General features: G+C 56.9%; 1 protein-coding gene across 3 annotated transcripts in view; it reads left to right on the top strand.

Moving 5' to 3' along the window:
* Positions 1-21,889, top strand: part of GRM4 (glutamate metabotropic receptor 4) — a 114,624-nt gene that overhangs the window by 76,555 nt on the left and 16,180 nt on the right. For all 3 annotated transcript variants that reach the window (XM_070777845.1, XM_070777844.1, XM_070777843.1), the window contains exons 4-8: positions 198-333; positions 3,232-3,386; positions 5,499-5,639; positions 19,654-19,854; positions 20,060-20,196. In XM_070777845.1, the coding sequence (XP_070633946.1) occupies positions 198-333; positions 3,232-3,386; positions 5,499-5,639; positions 19,654-19,854; positions 20,060-20,196 (770 nt within the window). The remainder of the gene's footprint in view (positions 1-197; positions 334-3,231; positions 3,387-5,498; positions 5,640-19,653; positions 19,855-20,059; positions 20,197-21,889) is intronic.

Below are 21,889 nucleotides of genomic sequence, written 5' to 3'. Positions count from 1 at the left end.
GAGAACTTAAGTGACGTGTCCATGGTCACTCAGCTTGGTGGAGCCAAAATTTGCACTGTGGCTGTTCTGACTGCACAGCCCATGCCGGATCGGGACCTGGGAGCAAGTCTGGCCAGGGGACCGTGAGTAGCCCCCAGGAGTGTGAGTCTCAGGGGAAGACCCTGTCTGCCCCAGGCCGACCGCTGCCCTTCCTGCAGGGGGCGTGTGCATCGCCCAGTCCGTCAAGATACCTCGGGAGCCCAAGCCTGGGGAGTTCGACAAGATCATCCGGCGGCTCCTGGAGACGTCAAATGCCAGGGCGGTCATCATCTTCGCCAACGAGGATGACATCAGGTGAGGACAGGCAGCAGTGGGGCAGGACTGGGGAACCAGGGACCCCTGCTGGAGACCTTCCTGGGCAAGCCTGACCCACCCTGGGGTCCAGAGAGGTGGGGTGACCCAACGAGGCGGTGGTGGGGAGACCCTCTGGCTGGGGCACAGGCTATGGCTCATGGACTCCCCTTCCTTTCCCCTTCCCATTTCCTGCATCCATTCTACCAACTCAGGATGGTTAGTGGGTCCTTTTACAGAGGGGCTAAGGCCATGGGCTTGGGGTGAGAGCCCCTGGGTGGGATTCCTGTTCTTCCTCCAACTAGCTGTGTGACCTCAGGCAAGTTTCTCAACCTCTCTGGGCTTCTTTTCTGCTTAAAAAAAAAATGGAGCTAATGAAGCCTGCTTGATAGTGTTGCTGGAGCACTGAATGCAGGAATGTGCATAAACGAAGGCGCAGAGGCTGGCAGGAGGTAGGGGTGGCTGTCTCTCAGCCCCTCCGTCCTCCCTTCAGCGAGCTCAGAGTAGTGGGAAGAGGCCTGGGCTGTGGTTCTAGTCCTGATCTGGGCATACACTCATGTGGGCAGTATCATCCCCTCCCTGGACCTCAGTGTCCACATTTGCAGAGTGGGGGCAGGTGGACTCAGGTGCCAGAACCATGTGGTACAGACACCCTGGAGCAGTCCGCCTCCCTGCACACCTGCCCCCGGGTCCTGAGTCACAGGTCAGAGTCTCAGGTGCCCTTAAAAGATGACCCCTGAGCACCCTTCCTAATGCACTTCCCTTCTTCCTGCTCTTTCTCTCCCTTCCACCTCTTTAAGACTGGATGTCATGGCCAAGAAGGGCTGGCCTCCTTGATTCCCTAGACTGAGGGGGAGACACAGCTCCTGCTGAGAATCTGGTCAGGGAGTCACGCCCTGTGTTTGCAGAGGAGATGTGGTCTCCCCAGACCACCTCCCTCAGACAGCTGGCCCACCTGCCCACCTGCCCAGCCCAGCTAGCCCGGTCCACCCTGCCTCCATGCGGCCCCCTCCCCATTACTAATCAGCATCCACGCTGGGTCCACTCTTCTTTCCAAAACTCTTTCCCACTTGGAAAGACCTCATCCTGGACTCCTGAGTTGCAGCAAAACAGATTCTCTCCCAGGAGATATTGCTGGGTGCCAGCAGGGATGGCGGGAATGTTCTGGAAGGTCATTAAGGCCTCCAAAGCCATAAGCACCAGCTCTAATGGGTGTTTCTCAGGCAGCAAAGGCCCAGGGTGTGGGAGTCCTCAGGGTCCAACCGGCACCCCTGAGCTGCTCCCAGTCCCCACAAAGCTTTCAGGGTCCCTAAACTCTGGCCCTGGGCGTCCCTGTTGCCACAGGTAAGCTGGCACCTGGAGCAGGAGGAGCTCCTTCCGAGCTCTTCGCCTCCCTTCAGTCAGTCTCCACCCCCGCCCCCACTCCCATGTCAAAGCACAGCACTACTCGGGGCCCCCACCCCATCCAGGGACACACCCCACTCGCGGCCTCCTCAGTGGCTCTGACGGACCCACACGCAGGGAGGGGAGACGAGGGCGCCGGGCCAAGGGTCCCAGACAGGGGTCACCTAGGGGGGAGGAGGGGAGGGGGGAAGGGCCTTAGACTGACCCCCTGAGCAGCTGGGCAGGGTATGTGAGGAGAGGGGCTCCTTGCTGGAAATCCACATGCATTTTCAGAAGCAAACAGAGGTAAAAATAAACCCAGGTGACTTTGCAGAGATGGAGCCTTGGGAGCTCTGGTCATCTCTGGCTGGCCGGATGCAGGCAGTATTAATAGGGCTGCGGTGTGGGTTCTGAGAGCAGCCTTGCCCACAATTAGGGGGCTCTGCGGGGGCTGCAGCAGCCTTAGTGAGGAGGGCAGGTGTGGGCCCCGGGGTGAGGAAACATGTTTCTCCCTGGCAGTCTGAGGCTTCCTGCCCCAGCTGGCCACCTCCTGCACAGGTCCGGCAGTAGCCCCAAGCCCCGCCGTCTGTCCTGGCTTTGTCCATGGGACGGGCTGGCCAGTTTCTAGTATCCTGGCTTCTCACTTGCTGTGTGATCTTGGGCAAGCTGTTTGCCTCCTCTCTGCTCCCGTCTGTCCCCATGGGATGAGATACATGGCGGGGAATTCTGCCCAGTCCTTCTTGTTTTTCTCCATCTAGAAGATGTCTCTGAGGGGCCTCTTAGTTCAAGCATCCATTAGCAATGACTGAGCGCCGTTGTGGGCTGGACCCTGCACGGGGCTCCAGGGCCCCTGACTTGACTAGGACCACTGTCACTGTGGCCTGGGTGGCGGTGGGGAGCCCCTGGCTGCCCGCACCCTTTCATCCATCTGCGAGGGCAGTGGGGAGTGGTTCTTTGAAGCACCTGGACTTTTGGCACAGAAGGAGGTGGGGTGCAGAGGGGGACAGGTGTTGGTGTGTGTGTGTGTGTGACAGTGGATATAAATGTGACAAAGGGCCAGGGGGTGTGGGTCTGGGAGCCTCAGAGGACAGAGCATAGGCAGATGTGTTTCTGGGGACCTGAGTCAGACATGGTGCAGGTCCAACCAGAGGGAAACAGACATGGTTTTGGCGGGGACAGAGGTAGCCCCAGGGGTAGGAATGGGTCTGGGAGACCACACTGGGCCAGAAGGCAGCTGTGGGCCCAGGGCACAGGCAGGTATAGGGGTGCAGTGTGGGTGAAGGGCAGCCGTGGGCCTGTAGGCAGGTGTGGATCAGGGCAGCAGGGACCCGGGGACCTGGGAGTCCAGGCGTGGGTGCTGGGGTGGCTGTGGGCCCCGGACTCCTGTGGGTCAGGACGGAGGATCCAGGCACAGGCTGAGAGGGGGACAGGAATGAGCCCGGGGGAAGGGCAGGTGTGGCCAGGGCAGGGAGCCTGTGGGCAGACACGGCTGGGCTGGGCTGGTGCGTGTCCCCACAGGCGTGTGCTGGAGGCGGCACGGAAGGCCAACCAGACTGGCCACTTCTTCTGGATGGGCTCGGACAGCTGGGGCTCCAAGATCGCCCCTGTGCTGCACCTGGAGGAGGTGGCCGAGGGCGCCGTCACCATCCTCCCCAAGAGGATGTCCGTGCGAGGTAGGCCTGGCAGCCACAACGGCGCGCCCACCACCCACCCCCTGCTCCATGCACCCCACTCTCAGCGTCACCCTGACGGGTCCTTCTTATCATCCCCCCCCACTGTCCCTCTCCAGCTCCCCATCTTCCTGCACCCTCTCTTCTTCCTTAGCTCCCAGCTTCTTTGTGCTCGGGTTCTGGGCTGGGAGGCCTTCCTGGCCACACTCCTCCCAGTGGGGTTAGAAGCCACGCTCAGGGTCCTTTCTCCTGTCTCAGATATTCATGGGTGTTGGGGGTGGTGGCAAGTACAGGAGGCTCATTTATCAAGACTTCTCCTTCACCCCCATATACTCTCATCCCTTTTCCCATCTGGGACAGAAGAAGTGAGACCCCTGCCCCACTGGGAGCGTGTCCTCTGCTAGAAGAGCCCTGGGAGCTGCCAGCAGGCTGCCAGGATGGGGCAGGGGCCTCCCTGCAGAGTCCTGCTGGGCCCTGGGTGGGCTGGGGGCGTGGGCCCTTACTCCTGGGACAGAACTCAGTCGCCCTGGGCAGGAACAGATTGCTCTGGCTGGAGCCTCGCTGTGAGTGAGGTGCGAAGTTCCTATTAAAGGCCCGGTTTGGCAAGGACCTCACTGTCCTCCCCACGGTGGCGGCAGGCTCCCAGGGGCTCTTCCCCTGCTCTCACTGAGGTCAACAGACATCAGCATTGATGGAGTTGGGAAGCCTGCAGACATCCACCTCCACCAAACTTTCCAAGAGACCGAGGTCTGAGTGAGGGAGGGACATGACCACGTCCTCTATTCACCCCGAGGCAGAAGGAACACCGGTGCCAGGAGTTTCTACACTGCCCCTCTCAGCTTCAAGCCATAATAAACACAAAAACCAAAAACTATGGCTCTTGGTACCCACAAATGCCAGGCCCCATACAGACATCTCATTTAGTCTTTCCAGCAACCCCACATTTAGTAAGTGAATACATTAAGGCTCAGAGAGGTTAAGTGACATTTGGTGGCAGTAAGTCACACATACTTGCTATTAAGTGGCAGAACTAGAATCTGAACCCAGGACTTGCCATACAAAGCCCTTTTCTCTCTGGGGCACCAGAGAAACCACGAAAGCAGTGGTTCTCAGCAGGGGGTGATTTTGATCCCCAGGGACGTTTGGCACTATTTGGAGACATTTTTAGTTGTCATGATCAGGGAGTGCTGCTTCTAGCGGGTGGAGGCCAGGGATGCCGCTCAGCATCCTGCCATGCCCAGGACAGCCTCCGCCGGCCATCGGCCCCCCACCGCCAGCAAAGAGTTAACTGGGCCAGGGTGAATAGTGTCAAGGTTGAGAAAGTCAGCGTTCCACCAGTACCAGCACCTCCCTGACAGCTCCGACAGTCACTGAGCCTCCACTGGGCCCTGCCACCAGCAGGAACTCGTTGCTGGGTGAACTTTTAGGCTTTCGGGTCTGTTCCCAGCAGCCCGGTCAACTGTGAATGTGACACGGAATGATCATGGGTCAGAAGGCAGGGGGAGGAGAGAAGGCCTTATTCACCCACCAGCCTGCCACCCTGGGTCCGGGTTTTCTGGGCTTAGAGCAGAGTTGGTAAGTCCTCTGGAGCATTCGGAGAAGGAGGCTGCCTCAGTGAGCCATGGGGAAGTTCTGGACTGGAAGGAGGACGATTCAGGCCCCTGTCTTGCTGTGTGACCTGGGCCAGTCCCTACACTCTCTGGTTCCCTCTCCTCTTCAGAACCAGAGAGCTCACGTACTCCCAGGACTGGGCGCCGACCCCCGCCCCACCAGCCTCTCTGCTCTCACTTCAGGACCTCCAGGTGGTTCCTTCTCCAGGAAGTCCCATATTAGCATATCGGTAGTTAAGAACCAGCGCAAACACCCTTATCCTGTACTTCTTCCATAAAGGCAGCCGTTGTTTGATGACACAGGCTCCCCCTGGAACTCAACCCAGCTCTTTTCACCAGGAAGGAAATGAAACGTCTCACGTTTCCCCCTGGGTCCTGGATCAGAGGGTGCGCTCTTCCTCCCCTCCTCATCCGCCCGCGCCTCGTCTAAGCGGCGGGAAGAGCGAAGGGCTGGGGGCGGGTGGAAAGAGGGGCGCCGGGTCCTGACATCCTGGTTCCCCGCCAGGCTTCGACCGCTACTTCTCCAGCCGCACGCTGGACAACAACCGGCGCAACATATGGTTTGCCGAGTTCTGGGAGGACAACTTCCACTGCAAGCTCAGCCGCCATGCGCTCAAGAAGGGCAGCCACGTCAAGAAGTGCACCAGTGAGCTCGCGCGGGGGGCGGGGCCGGGGGCGGGGCCGGGAGGTGCAGGGTTAGGAGGCGGGGACAGGGGCGGGGTCGGGAGGAGCCGGGTTAGGAGGGCGGGGCCTGGAGGGGCGGGGTCTGGAGGGGGGGCCAGGAGGGGCGGGGCCAGGACTGATTCCAAGTCCAGTGGGTGGGCTCTCTCAGGCCACCAGCCGTCGGTGACGCTGCTTATAGGGGAAGGGTCTCCTGGATCTGGGCAGAACTGCCCTCTGGCTGACCACCTTGAGCTTCATCCGGGCGTCCATATGGCGAGCCCACAGAACTGACTGACCCCAGCTGCCCCGTGCACCCTGCCACTCATTGGTCTGAGCGTCTCTAACTCCTTGAGGGTCCCGCAGTCACTCTACAGACATCAGTTTGACTCCCAGAGCTTGGCCCTTTTCTAAGCATCTTGGATGTAGCAGGGAATGAAAGCCAAAAAGCTCTTGGCGTTTTTATTCTAATCGGGAGACAGACAAACAAGATTTAAAAAGTAAACTGTAGACTATGTCAGAAGGAAAATGTGCAGTAGAAACAAAATAGATAAGAGTCTGGCTTCCCTGCAAGGCAGCGTTTCAGCAGAGCCCTGAAAGGGGCAGGGAATGAGCCGTGGGAGGATGGGACGACGGGCCTCTCACAGATTGGAAACAGAGGCTCAGAGAAGGTAAGCAATGGGACCTGAGTTCCCACACATGGAAGGCAGTAGAGCAAGATGTGGACCCAGAACTGAGCTCTCAATCGTTGGCCCACTACTGTGGCTGCCTTGGCGTGTCCACATTAGATATGGTTGGATGTGGGTCCTTGTGAGTTCTTGGTCTGCGTAACTCTGCAGCAGGACCTGGTGTCAGGGACCTTGGGAGGGCTCTGGGTACCCCTCAACCTGAGCCAGCTGTGCCCTCTCGGGGCCTTGACTTTCTCATCTGAAAGCCAGCCCAGAGGGTGTCTGGGGATGCAGGTGAGAAGGCTGATGGGAGGCACTTCGTAAGATGGTGGCTCTCAAGCCTGGCTGTGCATCAGCATCACCTGGAGCTTTTAATACTCTCCCAGGTCAGAATGGCCATCATCAAAGATCTACAGACAGTAAAGGCTGGAGAGGCTGTGGAGAAAAGCGAACCCTCTTGCACTGCTGGTGGGAATGTAAACTGATACGCCACTATGGAGAACAGTCGGAGAAGGCAATGGCACCCCACTCCAGTACTCTTGCCTGGAAAATCCCATGGGCGGAGGAGCCTGTTAGGCTGCAATCAATGGGGTTGCTAAGAGTCGGACACAACTGAGTGATTTCACTTTCACTTTTCACTTTCATGCATTGGAGAAGGAAATGGCAGCCCACTCCAATGTTCTTGCCTGGAGAATCCCAGGGATGGGGGAGCCTGGTGGGCTGCCGTCTATGGGGTCATACAGAGTCGGAAACAACTGAAGTGACTTAGCATAGCATATGGAGAACAGTATGGAGATTCCTTAAAAAAAAAGCTAGGAATAAAACTACTATGTGACCCAGCAGTCCCCCTACCGGGCATATACCCTGAGAAAACCACAACTCAAAAAGACGCATATAGCCCAGTGTTCATTGCAGTGCTATTTACAATAATCAGAACATAGAAGCAACCTAGATGTCCATCAACAGATGAATGGATAAAGAAGTTATGGTTCATATATACAGTGGAATATTACTCGGCCATAAAAAGAACAAATTTGAGTAGTTCTAGTGAGATGGATGAACCTAGAGCATGTTATACAGAGTAAAGTGAGTCAGAAAAACGAATATCATACATTAACACATATATGGAATATAGAAGAATGGTACTGATGAACCTATTTGTAGGGCAGGAATAGAGATGCAGACGTGGAGAAAGGACTTGTGGACACAGCAGGGGAAGGAGAGGGTGGGACGAATTGAGAGAGAAGCATTGAAACATATACATTATCATATGTGAAATAGACAGCTAGTGGCAAGTTGTGTCTAACACAAGGAGCTCAACCCAGTGCTCTGTGACAACCTAGAGGGGTGGGGTGCAGGGTGGGAGGGAGGTTCAAGAGGCAGGGGATATATGTATACTTATGGCTGATTCACGTTGTATTGCAGAAACCTACACGACATTGTAAAGCAATTATCCTCCAATTAAAAAAAAAAACAGCAGACCTTTACCAGGGCCTCATCCCCAGACCCACAAAGCAGAACTTTGGGAGTGGATTGTTTTTCAAGCTCTGCCAGTGTTATTTAGGGCTGGGAATATCGGGCAAGAGCAGCTTTGTTCACATCCAGTCACTTGAGGTTCTTTTCAAATGCTGATGCTTGGCTCCTAGCCCCAGACATTCTGATGGAATTGGTCCTGTGTGCCACCAGGGCATTGGGGTTTTTTAAAAGGTGCCCCAGGTGGTTTACTGTGCAGCCAAGTATGGGAACCACCGGCTTGGAAGGAGAGGTGGGTGATAGGAAGGGGAATGGTGCGCGCCCCAGGTGAGGGGAAGGCTTGAGCAAAGCAGGAGAGCCTGGAGTGAACTCTGGGTGGCCAGGAAGGACCGAAGGACAGCATGTTCCAGCTGACCTGGATCCTTCCTGCTGCCTCGGAAGCCCCAGCAGGGACTGGTGAGGTCCTCGTGTGGCCCCGGGCCAGGCACAGTGAACTCACCCATGTCTGGGTAACGTGAGGGGTGGGGGAGCTGTGGGGGAACGTTTGTGGAAGCTGAGACCACCCTGGACGAGGGGAGGCAGCCCTGTCTTCCCGTGGCCCCGCCCAGGTTTGAGCTGAACTGGTCCCTTGGAAGAACATCTTAGGCCAGGAGGGCCGGGGTGACACCCAAGGACTATGGGCTTGGGACTCGGCACCTGTTAGTGTGTCAGGGACTGGGTCTGACTCCGCTTCCTTCTGGCTCTGTGACCTGGGACAAGTAACCTGTCTGAGTCCCAGAGAGGGCAGGGAAGCCATCACCCCTCTCAACAGGTTGTTGGGAGGATAGGTGATGTGTTTGAAGGGTATGAAGAAGCTGGCTGAAAAATGATGGATATGGTAAGTGCTCATAAAATGGTGATTGCTGGGGACTTCCCTGGCAGTCCAGTGGTTAGGACTCTGTGTTACCAATGCGGGGGGCGAGAATTTGGTCCCTGGTGTGGGAACTAAGACCCTCTATGCCTCAGGTGAAGCCAAAACAATAAATAGCCTACTTCCAAACTTTCTTTTAAAAAAATTGATGGTAGTTGTTGATAGAGAGGAAAGGGGAAAGGTGGAATTTAGATGCAATTGGGTAATTTAACAGTTCAAGTCTGTCGTAAGGATTCTGTTAGCTGTAGGATCCCCAGTGATGGAGGACAGCGTCATAATTGTTGCACCCATTTTACAGAAGAGGACACTGAGGTGACTGGTGAACACTGCGGTGCTAGAGAACGGGCAGAACTGGATTGGTACCCAGGCAGTTTGGCTCTCCCGCCTGCCTGTCCTGCCACCCTCCCGTCCATGGTCCGAGCCCCTCTTCTTGCTGGCCCTCAGCCAGCCCTGTGTTCTCCACCTGCCTCACTCTCTCTCCCGAGCCTAGCTTCCCACTCAGCTCTCCCAGGATGCTGCTGTCCACGCTGGTGGCGTTGGGTGGGTCCACTCTGGTCCCCTCGATGCTAACGGTTTGGCCTCTGCCTGTCAGTCCCACGGGCCCTGCTCTCCTGCCCAGAATCTCACTGGGAGCTCCTGTGTTTCCCTGCCCTGTGCTCTGCCAAATCCACGCCTTCCTGCCCCAGGACGAGAACAGGCCTGGTGACCTTCCGAGAGGGCGGGAAGGACCATCTCATGCTGGGGTCTTACACTTGGGAAGATCTGATTCATCCTTCAGAATCTGAAGGTGTTAAATTGAATTCCCCTCCAGATTAGGATTTGACAGCCAGTTGTTCTTTGGGAGAGGATCCCAGGAAACTTTGGTTGCAGAGGTAAGGTGGCCATCAAGGGTGTAATGCCAAGCAGGTCACCCCCGCGAACAGCTGGAGCTTTACTCCCCTGGGGTCTCTGGGGACAGAATGAAGCATGCCTGCCAGTCATCCCACTGGAGGTGTGAGGGAGCCGGGGTGTGTGTATACCAACTCTCATCAATCTTTTTTAAAAAATTGATCAATTTTAAATTGTTTCTTGGCTGCACCATGTGACTTGTGGGCTCTTAGTTCCCCAGCCAGGGATTGAACCTGGGCCCTGCCAAGTCCTAACCACTGGACCTGCCAGGGCATTCCCTCCTGCAATCATTTTAAAAAATTGATTATTTAATATTTTTTTGGCTCCACTGTGTGGCTTGTGGGATCTTAATACTCCAACCAGGGATTGAACCTGGGGCCCAGCAAAGACAGTGCTGGGTCCTGACCTGGCAGGGGAGCCCCTCCTGTCAGGCATTGCTGGCTCTCCCTGGAGGATGTTAATCCTTCAATGCCTTGTCCAAATGGCAAAGAGGGCTTCTGTGGCCAGAGAGCCTCAGAAGAGCAGCAGATACTGGCAGTCTTTTGGCAGATATTGGGCTGTGTGTTAGACGCTTAGTCGTGTCCGACTCCTTGCGACCCCATGGACTGTAGCCCGCCAGGCTCCTCTAGTCCATGGGGATTCTCCAGGCAAGAATACTGGAGTGGGTTGCTATTTCCTTCTCCAGGAGATTGGGCTGGTGTGTCTCAAAATGGCAAGGGGTCGTGGGCACCCGTTCTTTCTCAAATGCACAGCTGTGAGAGTCCCCCTTAGCGGGGTGTGAATCCTGGTGCTGCCACTTCCCTAGCTGTGTGACCTTGGGCAGGTCATCTCTCGAGGCCTCAGTTTCCTCATCTGTAAAGTGGGAATCGTACTACCCACTCCCATCCCTTGATCCCCATCCTGAGCAGAGCTGCCTTGCTCACGGTTTCCTGGGGAAGGCGGGGGAAGTTGTCTGAAGGAAGCACAGGAAGGTGGCCTGCGGCCTGCCCCCCACCTGAGCGAGACAGGGGTCACTGAGCGGGCGTCTCGGCAGCTGTCAAGGCCTGTCGGGGGGCAGCGCCTGCTTCCCTCCTCTTCTCCTGGCCCCTCCCTGGGAGCCTGCAGAACAGGGTTTGGGGATTAAAGCTGTAAACAAGGCAGATGTGGCATCTGTCTTCTTGACAGCTCTGCCAGCCAGGTGATGGCTGAGCGGAGGAAGGTCTGGTTTATGAGGAGATAGGAGAATTTACTGCCTGCTGCTCCTAGGGGCTGGGAGCTGTGAGAGGGAGGGCGGCCGTGTGGCTGCTGGGGATGTGTGGGGAGATGCCAATCACCCAGCCTGTGTTAGCAGCAGTAACAATAGTAACAGCTGATATTTATATAGCGTGTATTACATGTCAATTTCTGCTCTGATATTTTGCATTTACTCTCCACAGCAACCCATTTTACAGATGAGGAAAGTTAAAGTGTAGCCGCTCAGTCGTGTCCACCTCTGTGACCCCATGGACTATAGCCCGCCAGGGTCCTCTTCCGTGGAATTCTCTAGGCAAGAATACTGGAGTGGATTGCCATTCCCTTCTCCAGGGGATCTTTCCAACCCAGCTGTCGAACCTGGGCCTCCCACATCGCAGACAGATTCTTTACCACTTGAGCCACAGTGGAAGCAAAGGAAAACTGAGGTGCAGAGATTCAGGAGTAAATAGCAAAGCTGGAATTTGAACCCTGGCCATCTGGCTCCAGGGATGTCCTGCCTCAGGCCAGCTGATGTCCATCCCCAGAGCCCTCCTGGCTATTGCAGCCTGGCTTTAACAGTTTTTTTCAACTCCACACTCCTAAGGGAACTGGGAGAGGAAGGAAGACCCACATTTGGGATTACGTACTATGCTCCAGGCTGTGCCATGCATTAGGGGAGCTCACGTTTGCTCAAGCCATCAGCCATGTGGGTGGCCAGAGGAGTCCTGAGCCCTTCCCCTCTGTGCTGTTGCTCACTTGTTCAACTAGCATTTTCTCAGGCTGGCTGTGTCCCCAGCCCTGTGCTGGGCTCTGGAGGGGAGCAGACCTGCCCCGTGGAGCTCCCCCTGCCAGTGGGAGACTGTGTGGCCTCGCGGATGGTGTACACGATGGTGAGGTCCCAGTGGTCAGAGCCGAGGGCCTCCGGAGACTTAATCCTGAGACAGGAGAAGACAGATCCAGGAGGCCTTCTCCTGGAGAGAAACTGAGAGTGCTGGGAGACCAGGGATGTGGCATTTTTAAATCAGGAGGTCCAAAGTCCTCACTGAGAAAGTGACTGGGAAAGAACTTGCCAGGCAGAAAGTACAGCATGTGCAAAGGCCTTGAGGTAGGCTCAGGCTTGACAGATTCAGGGAGCAGTGAGGAGGCCCACGTGGCTAAAACAGAGGGCAATAGGTAGCAGCTGAGGTCTGAGGGGTAGGGTGGGCTGACACAGTGTGTGTATGGGGCCTGGTTGGCCATTAGTAAGGTTTTAGTCATTAATAACACAGAATGAGACAAAGCCATGGCAGGGTTTGAAAAAGGATTAGCGTGATAAGATTTATGTAATAATGGGCTCATTCTGGCTGCCTTCTGGAGCAGAGCCAGAGACGAGAGTTTGGGGCTGTAGGCTGGGCTGGGAGGTGATGGGAACCTGGAGCAGGTGGTGGCCATGGAGATGGTGAGAAGTCTGATTCTTTATCAGTTTTGCAGTGTGGCTGCAGAGTTTGTTAAAGGATTTGCGGTGAGAGAAAGATGACAGAAAATCAAGGAGGACTCTAGGGTTCTTGGCTGTACTTTGAGATGGGGGTGGGGGAGCATGGAGAGTCAGGCTGAGTCATGGGGAGATTCCTTGGAGAGGTGGGTGCAAAACCCAGGCTGAAGTTTGTCAGGAGGAAAACGGAGGAGAGAAATTGATGACGAGTAAGTGAGTAAGGGCCGCTCTTCTGAGAAGTTTTGTTGTAAACAGAGAGAGAGAGATGCTAGCTGGGGAAAAAGTGGGGTCAGGAGAGGGTTTTGTTTGTTTAAATGGGAGAAATTAGAGCGTATTTGTATGTTGCCAGCAAAGATCCAGCAGAGGAAAATCTAGAAGCTGCTGGCAGGAGAGGGAGCACGGCTGGGTGACAGGGGAGAAGGGACATCCACGTGAGGGGCTGGCTGTGAGTGTGGCCCCTAGCTCTTGGGCTTGGGTGGGGGGATGTTGGGGTCTCAGAACCAGTAAGGGGCAGAGAAGGGCCTTCCCTGGGAGCTGGCCTGTCCAGGTGCCAAGTATGGTCTCTGCTACACATGTTACTCTATTCTAATGGTCCCTGGAGCTACCCTCATTTCAGACAAGCCAACTAAAGCCCGGAGATACTATGCAACTCAGCCCATAAGAGGCTGTATTGGGGTGGGGAGGGGGACAGTGTTTCAAGCTGCTTCCATCTGGCCGGACATCCACATCCTGTTTCTCAAACTTGGGTCAGTGGACATCTGGGGATACATTCTTTGTTTTGTTTGTTTGCTTTTCAAAAGTCATTTCTTTGGTGGTGCCGGGTCTTACATGTGGTAGGCGAGGTCCTTTAGTTGCAGCACGTGGGATCCGGTTCCCTGACCCGGGATGGAACCTGGGTCCCCTCCACTGGGAGCTCGGAGTCTTAACCACTGGACCACCAGGGAAGACCCTGGGGATACAGTCTTTGTTCTGTTTGTTTGCTTTTTAAAAAATCACTTATTTGGCGGTGCCAGGTCTTAGCTGTGGCATGTGGGGTCCTTTAGTTGCAGCATGTGGGTCTAGTTCCCTGACCCGGGATCGAACCTCCCTCCACTGGGAGCTTGGAGTCTTAACCACTGGACCACCAGGGAAGACCCTGGGGATACATTCTTGAGGTCAGACTCTCAGGGACCCAGGAGTTCCTTGACGATTCCTGAACTTTGCATTTTCATTCAATGGCCATCCAGAAGTGGTCTTTACTGATTGTGAAGACAGCGTCTCTGCTCCTGTGATTATTTGCAGTTGGAAATCAATGTCACCGCCAGGATTTCAGCTTCTGATGTGTTTTCACCCTGGGATCTTCCTGGGACAGAACCACCTTCCCTCAGAAGGGGACTGGGGCTGGCTCAAGGTCGGGGAGCCCTGGGCTGTACCACCCATGAGAGCCCGAAGGGGAGCACCTGAGAGGGAATCAGGAGCTCCCCCCTCCCCCTTCACCTCCCTGCCCCAAAGGTGCTGATCGTTAAAGGCCCGTGAGGCACTGGGGCTAGTTCAGGGTTCCCCGGGATGAGAGCTGACACAGAGCTGAGGCCAAGTTTGGGAGAACAGACGTGGGGTAGAGGGGACCAGGCTGAGTTGTTTAGAGGTCCCCTAACCAGAAAGTCCCTTTGACAGCAAAGAGATCAAACCAGTCAATCTTAAGGGAGATCAACCTTGAATATTCACTGGAAGGACTGACGCTAGAACTGAAATTCCAGTATTTTGGTCATCTGATCCCAACAGACAACTCATTGGTAAAACCCCTGATGCTGGGAAAGATTGAGGGCAGGAGAGGAGGTTGTCGGGATGAGATGGCTGGACAGCATCACCGATGCAATGAATATGAACTTGGGCAAACTCTGGGAGATGGGGAGGGACAGGGAGGCCTCGCGTGCTGCAGTCCATGGGGTTGCAAAGAGTTGGACACGATTGGGCGACTGAACAACAGCCACAACCAGGAAGGCAGGTGGCTTGATGGAGGTTGAAAAAGGGGAGGGGCTGGCAGACACGGTGGGCTGGGTGGGGCTGAAGAACAAGGGGGCTGCCACAGACGAGGAGGGGAGCCTGCTGTGTGACCTGGGGGTGCTGAGCAGGACATGGGGGCAGGACCTGGGGACCCTAAGAAAAGCCCGCCTGTTCCAGGGAGGTGGCTCAACCACAGGTGGAGTCAGGAAAGAGGGGGAGTGGCCAGAAAGGACAGGTGTCAGCTTCCTCCCCTACCCCTGTATCAGTGGACAAGCTGGCCTGGGCCCTGTCCGTGGGGTGGGCACCCCACGCTCATCTCGTGAGGGGGGCGGGGAGAGTCAGCATATGCCAGGCTGCATGCAGAGGGGCAGCCGGGCTGGGTGGAGGCCTCGGGCAGTGGGGAGTTGTCCCTTGGGGGAGTGTCAGGGACGAGAGGAAAAGGGAAGCTTAGAGAATAGTAGGTACATGGTATGATGTTGTGTGTCTTATTGATACATCTGTGCCTCCTTGAATCCTATCAGCAGCCCCACAAAGTAAGCATGATTACCCTGGATTCTCATCTAGCGATGTAAGCGTTGCTTAACCCGGTCAGAGGGCTGGTCCAGGGCAGAGCCATGCACCAGCTCTCCTTAGGGGGATCCTGGGATCCTCCTATCCTGCTCCCTGGAAGTTTGCCTGACAGATGAAAACCGGTGTGGATGTTGGCCTGTCTGTACGTAGATGCCAGTGTACAGATCTGTGGATATGTGCAGTATGTCCACACACCTATGTTAATTACCCGTGTGGACTTGAACCTGGGGCTGCGGACCCTGAGGTGTCCCCCTGGCGGCCCCCCAGCACCACTTTGCCAGTGGGATGAACGCCCCGGGAGCAGCCTCCGGCCTTCAGCCGGCAGGGGTGGGGCTGTGTGTTCCCTCAGATGGGCCGCCCTGAGGCCTAGGCCCCGCTGTTCTCTGGAGCCCCCGTGGGCGAGCCTCACACCTGGCGTTGGTGCCTTCCCTTCACACCCTGGTCTCACTTCCTTACCGCTGACTTGTGCTTTCAGCATCACCTCCAGATAAAATGCCTGTGCTCACATCCTTGTGAGGACCTGTTTGTGGGGCTTCTCCGCCAGCAGTGAATCTGGATGGCCACATGCGTGTAGAGGTGCTGTGCTAATCGTGTAGCTGTGTCTGTAGAGCATGTCTGTATGTGGCCACTTCTGTTCCCGTACGTTTGGCCGTGGATGTGTGTACAGAGATGTGTGTAAATGCAGGCACGTTTGTGTTGTGACTCTACGTGTGCAGATGTGGAAATGTGTGAGTGTATATGTGGTTGATTTGCCATACCTTTCTGTGAGGAAGTGTGTGTGCGTGTGTACACGTGAGCCTAGACCTCAGGAGGAATGTGGCTGGGTGGGGTGAGTTTTGAGGAGGTGAGGGGGGAGACCGGGAGGAGCTATGGTTATTTCAACCTTGAAAACTCATTTCAATTACAATTTACAACCTGCAGACAAAGGCTGCAGTCGCCGTAGTAACCGCAGCTGCAGGGGTTTTGACGCGGGGAAAATCCTTTCGCTGACGGTTCTGGGGCTGGCTGTCACCCGTGGCCGAGCCAAACGCCTCTCTGGCTCACTATGCCTCGGGACACAATTAGGACATCTTCAGACCGTTGCTGCTGCCATTGCTGCCACGTGTCCGGAATTGATCTCCAGGAGCTCTCGGAAATCTGTGTCTTGCTTCCTCCCAGAACTGCGATTCCCACACCTTCGCCTGGGGGTCCCTCCCCCCACCCCCCACAAGAGGGGTTCTCTGACCTTGGCTTCCCTCCACAGCCCCCTGCCTCCTCTAGCCCTGCAGACAGGGATGCTTGGCTCCTGCTTAGGCCTGGTCAGACGCCCCAGAGAAGGGGAAGGAGGCAAATCTGGATGGATGGAGGGAGAAGAAGGAGGGGACGGTTCAGGGTGGCAGACACTCTTTGGGAGCCAGAGAGATCTAGGTTCAAATCTCATCCACTCACTGGCCAGGCCAGTCCCCAGGTGTGTAGGAACACCTGCCGGTGGTCAGGATTCCCTCAAGCCTCGGTATTGCCCTCGACTACCTGTGAACCTCCTCCTCTGTGAGGGCGGCTAGTCTGGCCTGCCTCTCAGAGGCTCAGGGCAAAGGAAGCATCGGCTACGCTGCAGGGTTATTTGCTGGAGTCAAGGGTGTACAGAGAGCCTCACTGGTTATGGGTGCAGCTTCCAACATTCAGGACAGAGTGTCTTGACCTTGTTTAACTTGTTTTTGTGACCCATGCCCCCTCCCCCAAAGGGAGCACACTTAGGGTCTGTCATTTTTGCTTCTTGTGGGGCTTAGGGGAGGAGCCTTGTGTGTCTGAGACGGAGTGTGTGTAGGGGGCAGACTCAAGGCCCGCCACTCCCTTACAAATAGAGACCCTTTGCAGGGCGCCTCACTGCCCTGTTATCTCATTTGTCATTGGGGGCAGACTTGAGACAAAAGTCAACCATGTGAAAGTGTGTTGGGGAATCTCCAGAAATCGATGGCTGGCCCTGTGGCAACTCTGGGGGTCGGGGGGTGGATCTCGAGGGGCTGTGCTCCAGGGCCACTGACAGCCCACAGGACCCCGGAGCCAGGCAGAGGTGGGCCCCCCTGGTGAGAGGCTCCTGTGAGGTCATCTGCACTCCATGTATGACCCCAGTGAGATCACGTGGTCCCGGACCTGCATGGCCCAAGGATGCATGCTTCAGCTGGACCGCTAAGGGGGACCCCTGGGAAGCCGGAAGCGGAGAGGCAGAGGGCAGGTCTGCCAGAGGGCAGCTCTGCCAGGGTGCCTTACCCGGCGTGTCCTTGGCCTGGGGAGAGCCCTGCCCCCTCTCTCTAGCGGCCGCAGCTGCCCCCTCCATCCCGGTTAATAACTCAGTCTCTCATCCATATGAAATGAGGGTGTGATGGGAGCTCTGGGGACGTGGAACGGCGAGATGCAGACAGAGGATGGGACCCGGGGGCCGGGGGTGAGGGAAGGGCCCGCAGCTGGGGCTTTCCGCACAACCCTATCCCAGCCTCTTCTGTCACCCTCTGGGAGCAAGATTGTCCCTTGAGCTTCTCTCCTGGCTACTGGAACCTGTGATCAGAAGCCTTGAACAAGAGGGCAGGTCTCTGAGGCCGGAGAACCTACCTCTCCCGTCCATTCACCTGTTGTGCCGTGGCCGAGAGACAGCTTTACCTGTTGGCACAGCTCTGCCTTCCCCGGAGCTCCGAGGCGGGCGGGGCTTAGACCCCTCTGTGCCCTCGTGTTTAACGTGCTTCTGCAGCGCTTGGCAAGCACCGGGCCTCTCTACGACCTGTTGTGAACATAGACCCGTTTAGCCTCGTGGGGGCCCTATCCCGACCCTATGAGCTAAACACCATTGGCATCCTCATCTTGCAGTCTAGGAGACTGAAGCCCACCAGGTGAGGTGGCAGGTCCAAGGTCATAGCTAGATGTGTTCGAGCTGGGGTTCCTGCCCAGACAGTCTGGGGCGAATGCAGTGCAGTGGGTAGCCAAGGGCTCAGCCTTGAAGACCACCCTGTCTCCAGCCCCAAGGCCATGCTGCAAAAGCTGTGGCATGTCTGGAGCCAGCAGTTCCCCCAGAGCCAACCGGGAATCTGCCCCTAAACTGTCCAGTCTGGGTACTGGGGGCCTCTGATCTGTGACCCCGAGGTTAGGGCACTGGAGTCAGGTTCTGACCTTGGTCACAGTCTCTTGGTGGCCAACATAGGAAGAGGAGATGTGCCACCAGCTCCATGGGAGCCCTGGGCAGCAGGGCTCAGTGACCATGAATTAGCTAAAAGTAGAAGAACTTAGGGGTAACCTGTGGATCCCTGAGGCCTCAACCTGGCTCCCACATGACACCCATTGAAGTCCCAGGCCCATGGCCCTTGAGGTGCCACTCACCCTGCTGGCCGCTGGGGAATTACCTCTGTAAGATGTGGCCCTGGCCCTCTAGCAGGGAGGCATGGGTGTGTGTCTGTGTGTGTTTAAGGGTTAATTACATCATCCTGGTGGTGACGGAAGAGGCTGCCAGGCAGGCTCTGTGCAGGGCTGTGGGCTTGGGAGGGGAAGCTGGGGTCCCTAGCAGTCTGCCCATCCTCCCCTTTCCTCTCCTCTGCCGTCCCCAGGTTCTCCACTCAGAGCTCCTGCCCCTCCCAATTCCCTGCCCTCCCCGCTGCAATCCGCCTCTTTAAGTCACTCAGGCATACAGGCGGGGGGCCGGAGCACCTGGTCAAATCCAGCTCTGTGTGGTCCTGGGAAGCTGGGGAGCTTTTCTGTGCCTCAATGTTTTCATTTCTGTAGAAATGAATGGGGATCATTACCTCATAGCATTGCTGTGATTATCTGATGACTTCCATACATAAAGAGCTTAAAACAGCGCCTGACACAGAGTAGATGCTCCTTAGAAGTTAGCAGTCCGTATTCTCCATCATCATTATGACCCAGGCCTGGGGCTCCTCCTCCTCCAGAAAGCCTTGCTGGCCTGCTCTAGCCCCGCAGCCTCTGGAGCCCAGCTTAGAAGCCCTCTCTTCTGAGCACTTAAGCACCATAATAATGTGGCTTGGTCAGCTCCTCTGTGCCACGGGTTTTCTGTAGCTCATCTCATATACAGCACTTCTGTGGGGCAAGATGATGATCTTTTTACTGACAAGACATCAAGACCTCAGGCAGCCAGAGAGTTTGTACAGGACCCAGAGCAGAGGGCTTGGGCGTGTCCCAAGGGGGTGAGGACGGGAGGCCTGGCGCCCTAGGGAGCCACTGCTATTTGCAGTGAGGAGGCGGTGCGGTGCGTTCCCCATTTTGCAAAGCTCACTCACCCTGGCTAAGGAGGGGGGGTCACTGACAAGGGGGAGAAGTGGGTAGGGGGGTCACTGACAGGGGGAGAGGTGGGTGGGTGGGGTCACTGACAGGGGGGAGGGGTGGGCAGCAATGATGGTGACCTCTCATGTCTGGGGCATCTGGAAGCCACTGAGGGCATGGGGTGTCCTGAAGCCTGAGGGACCTGCAGCCAGCCCCTCATCCTCTCTGGGCCTCAATTTCCTCCCCACCCTGTACCCTGTGGTGGGGCAGCAGCCCCTGGCTGGTGGCCGCCCATGGCTGAGCTGCTGTAGGGCATCACTGCCCTCATCTACAGATGCAGTTTCTGCCCTGGTGACTTCCCAGCTCACACAGGGTCCAGCCGTACAGTCACGAGGGCAGTGGGCCCTCAGGACCATCCCCCAGGTGCCCCCACGAGACCATCCCCTGGGGTGATGAAGCTAGCCCTGGGCCCGGGTCCCGGAGACCCAGCTGTATCCTGGGGGGGCCGCTGTGGTTCCCGCCGCACATCTGTGAGCGCTCATGGGCCTCGTGGGCACTCCCACCCTGAACGTTTTCGTTGTAGACCGGGAGCGCATCGGGCAGGACTCGGCGTATGAGCAGGAGGGGAAGGTGCAATTTGTGATCGATGCTGTGTACGCCATGGGCCATGCGCTGCACGCCATGCACCGAGACCTGTGTCCGGGCCGCGTGGGGCTCTGCCCGCGCATGGACCCTGTGGACGGCACCCAGCTGCTCAAGTACATCCGCAATGTCAATTTCTCAGGTGGGGGCACCACCCAACCCTGGGGAAGGGGTCCCGGGGCTCCATGGGGTGGGAGTGGGAGAACCTCTTCGGATGCTTCCAGGGAGTAAAACCCCCCCGAGATGTTCCACGCAGAGGTGTTGCTGCCCAGGGCTCACGCTCCTCTCTGTCTCTGGGCAAAGGCTCAGCAAAGAAATGGAGTGTGTGACCCCCATGCCCCCCCCAGGCATTGCGGGGAACCCTGTGACTTTCAATGAGAATGGAGACGCACCTGGGCGCTACGACATCTACCAGTACCAGCTGCGGAACGGCTCTGCTGAGTACAAGGTCATCGGCTCCTGGACGGACCACCTGCACCTCCGGGTAAGTGCCCGGAGGGAGGGCAGGGCGCGGGGAGGAGAGGGCACTCGGCCCCTGGAGGGGAGCCCTGACGCCTGGGTTTGGTGCTGCCGAGTTGGGGCTTCCTTCCGTCAGAGGGCCCTGAGCCCCCAAACTCCAGAACAGAAGAGCAGGGCAGCTGGGCTCCCGCCCTCCCTGCCCCTGTCCTTCCCCGTCGCCTGGGCCCTCCTGTGTGCTCCCCTCACAGGGCAAACCCTGCAGACAGATGAATTCACACTGGGGTGCGGGGGCTCAGAGTCTTGGGGGTGGGGGTGGGGATGGGGAGAAAGGTGAGGAGGGAGAGAGCTGTATCTGGACAGAGAAGGATGAGAAGAGCACAGTTGTGCAGTGGGGTTCTGCTGGCGGGTAGCTGTTTGAGAATGACTCCATCAGACTACATGGGAAGGCCATCATCTTTCTCGGTGGCAGGAAGGGGCTTCTCCTGGGTCCCCAGCCATGCTGTTCCAGGTCATGGCTGTCCCAGGGACTTGGGATCTCCTTCCTGCCCTCAATGTCCCTGGCTACAAATAATGTCATGTTTTGGGGATAAAAGGGACCTGTGGTTGGTGCCTCAAGGTGGTGCCTGTGGACTGACTGGTCCCCTCTCTGGGTGGAGGGTGAGCCGCACATGGGGTGGGCACAGCGTGACGTCCAGGTGGACCGGACAGGCTCGGCAGGCCCAGATCTGGGAGAGTCACGTCACGTCCCTGCCATCCGCTCCTGTAAGCATCTCTTTCGGCTGCAAGCCCTGGAGCTTTTCAGGGCACTCTCTGCCCATGATCTCATTTATCCCCAACAGTCTTCCAAATCAGAAGGAATATCTCGAAACCCAGCCCTAGGGAGGTTCCAAAGGCCACGCAGCGTGGCGGGGATAGAGCCCATTCCTACAGTGATGCTCCTTGGGTTGCTGAGCAGAGACAGACGGACAGAACAGAGTGGGTGGGAGCAGTGTGGGCAGGGTGGGACCCCAGCCCAGATGGAGGCCTGTCTCGTTCAGATCTGGCGTAGCGGGGAGGGGCAGGGCCTCCATTCACTGGCAGTGGCAGGCAGCTCATCCTTATGGAGCACCCGCTGTGACGGCTCCTGTTCTCATCAACTTACCTAACTGTGGGGATGCCAGCCCTGTGGGGCGGGCACTGTTATCACCCCATTCTGCAGGTATGGTAAGTGAAGGCAGGCCTGGGGGGTGGGAGTGATTCCCGGGTCCCATCCCCAGGAATCCAAGCCCCTCCACCAGCATGGAACTGGGGGGAGAGAGGCGGCGATGCAGGACTGGTCCTCAACCGCCACACCTTCCCCGTCCCTCCCGAGGGCTCTTGCTCCGGTGGCCAGACCTCACTGCTTCTTGGAGACTCCACCGCAATTCATTGGCCCCACCTTGGGCCAGCCCTGGGCTGGGGGCTGCAGACAGCAGGGAAGTAACTCAAAGGCCCTGTCCTCCTGGGGCTGATGCTCTGGAGAAGCAGACAGAACTTCCAAGTAGAAGCCGCCGTAAGTCACAGAGGGCTCTGGTGGCCTTGCATCTGCTGTCTTTGGATCAGGCGGGACAACAAAGGCTCAGAGAGGCTGAGGTGTTTGCTCAAGGGCGCACAGCCAGCTAGCGACAGAACTGTGATCCCAACATTTGACCTCATTCACTGCTCTTTCCACTGGAGCCACAGTTTCCCAGAACACTCCC

Source organism: Bos indicus, chromosome 23 (assembly GCF_029378745.1).
Source record: "Bos indicus isolate NIAB-ARS_2022 breed Sahiwal x Tharparkar chromosome 23, NIAB-ARS_B.indTharparkar_mat_pri_1.0, whole genome shotgun sequence".
NCBI classification, from domain to species: Eukaryota; Metazoa; Chordata; class Mammalia; order Artiodactyla; family Bovidae; genus Bos; species Bos indicus.
Note: the sequence above shows the minus strand (reverse complement) of the source record. Positions and strands in the feature narration are given on the sequence as shown.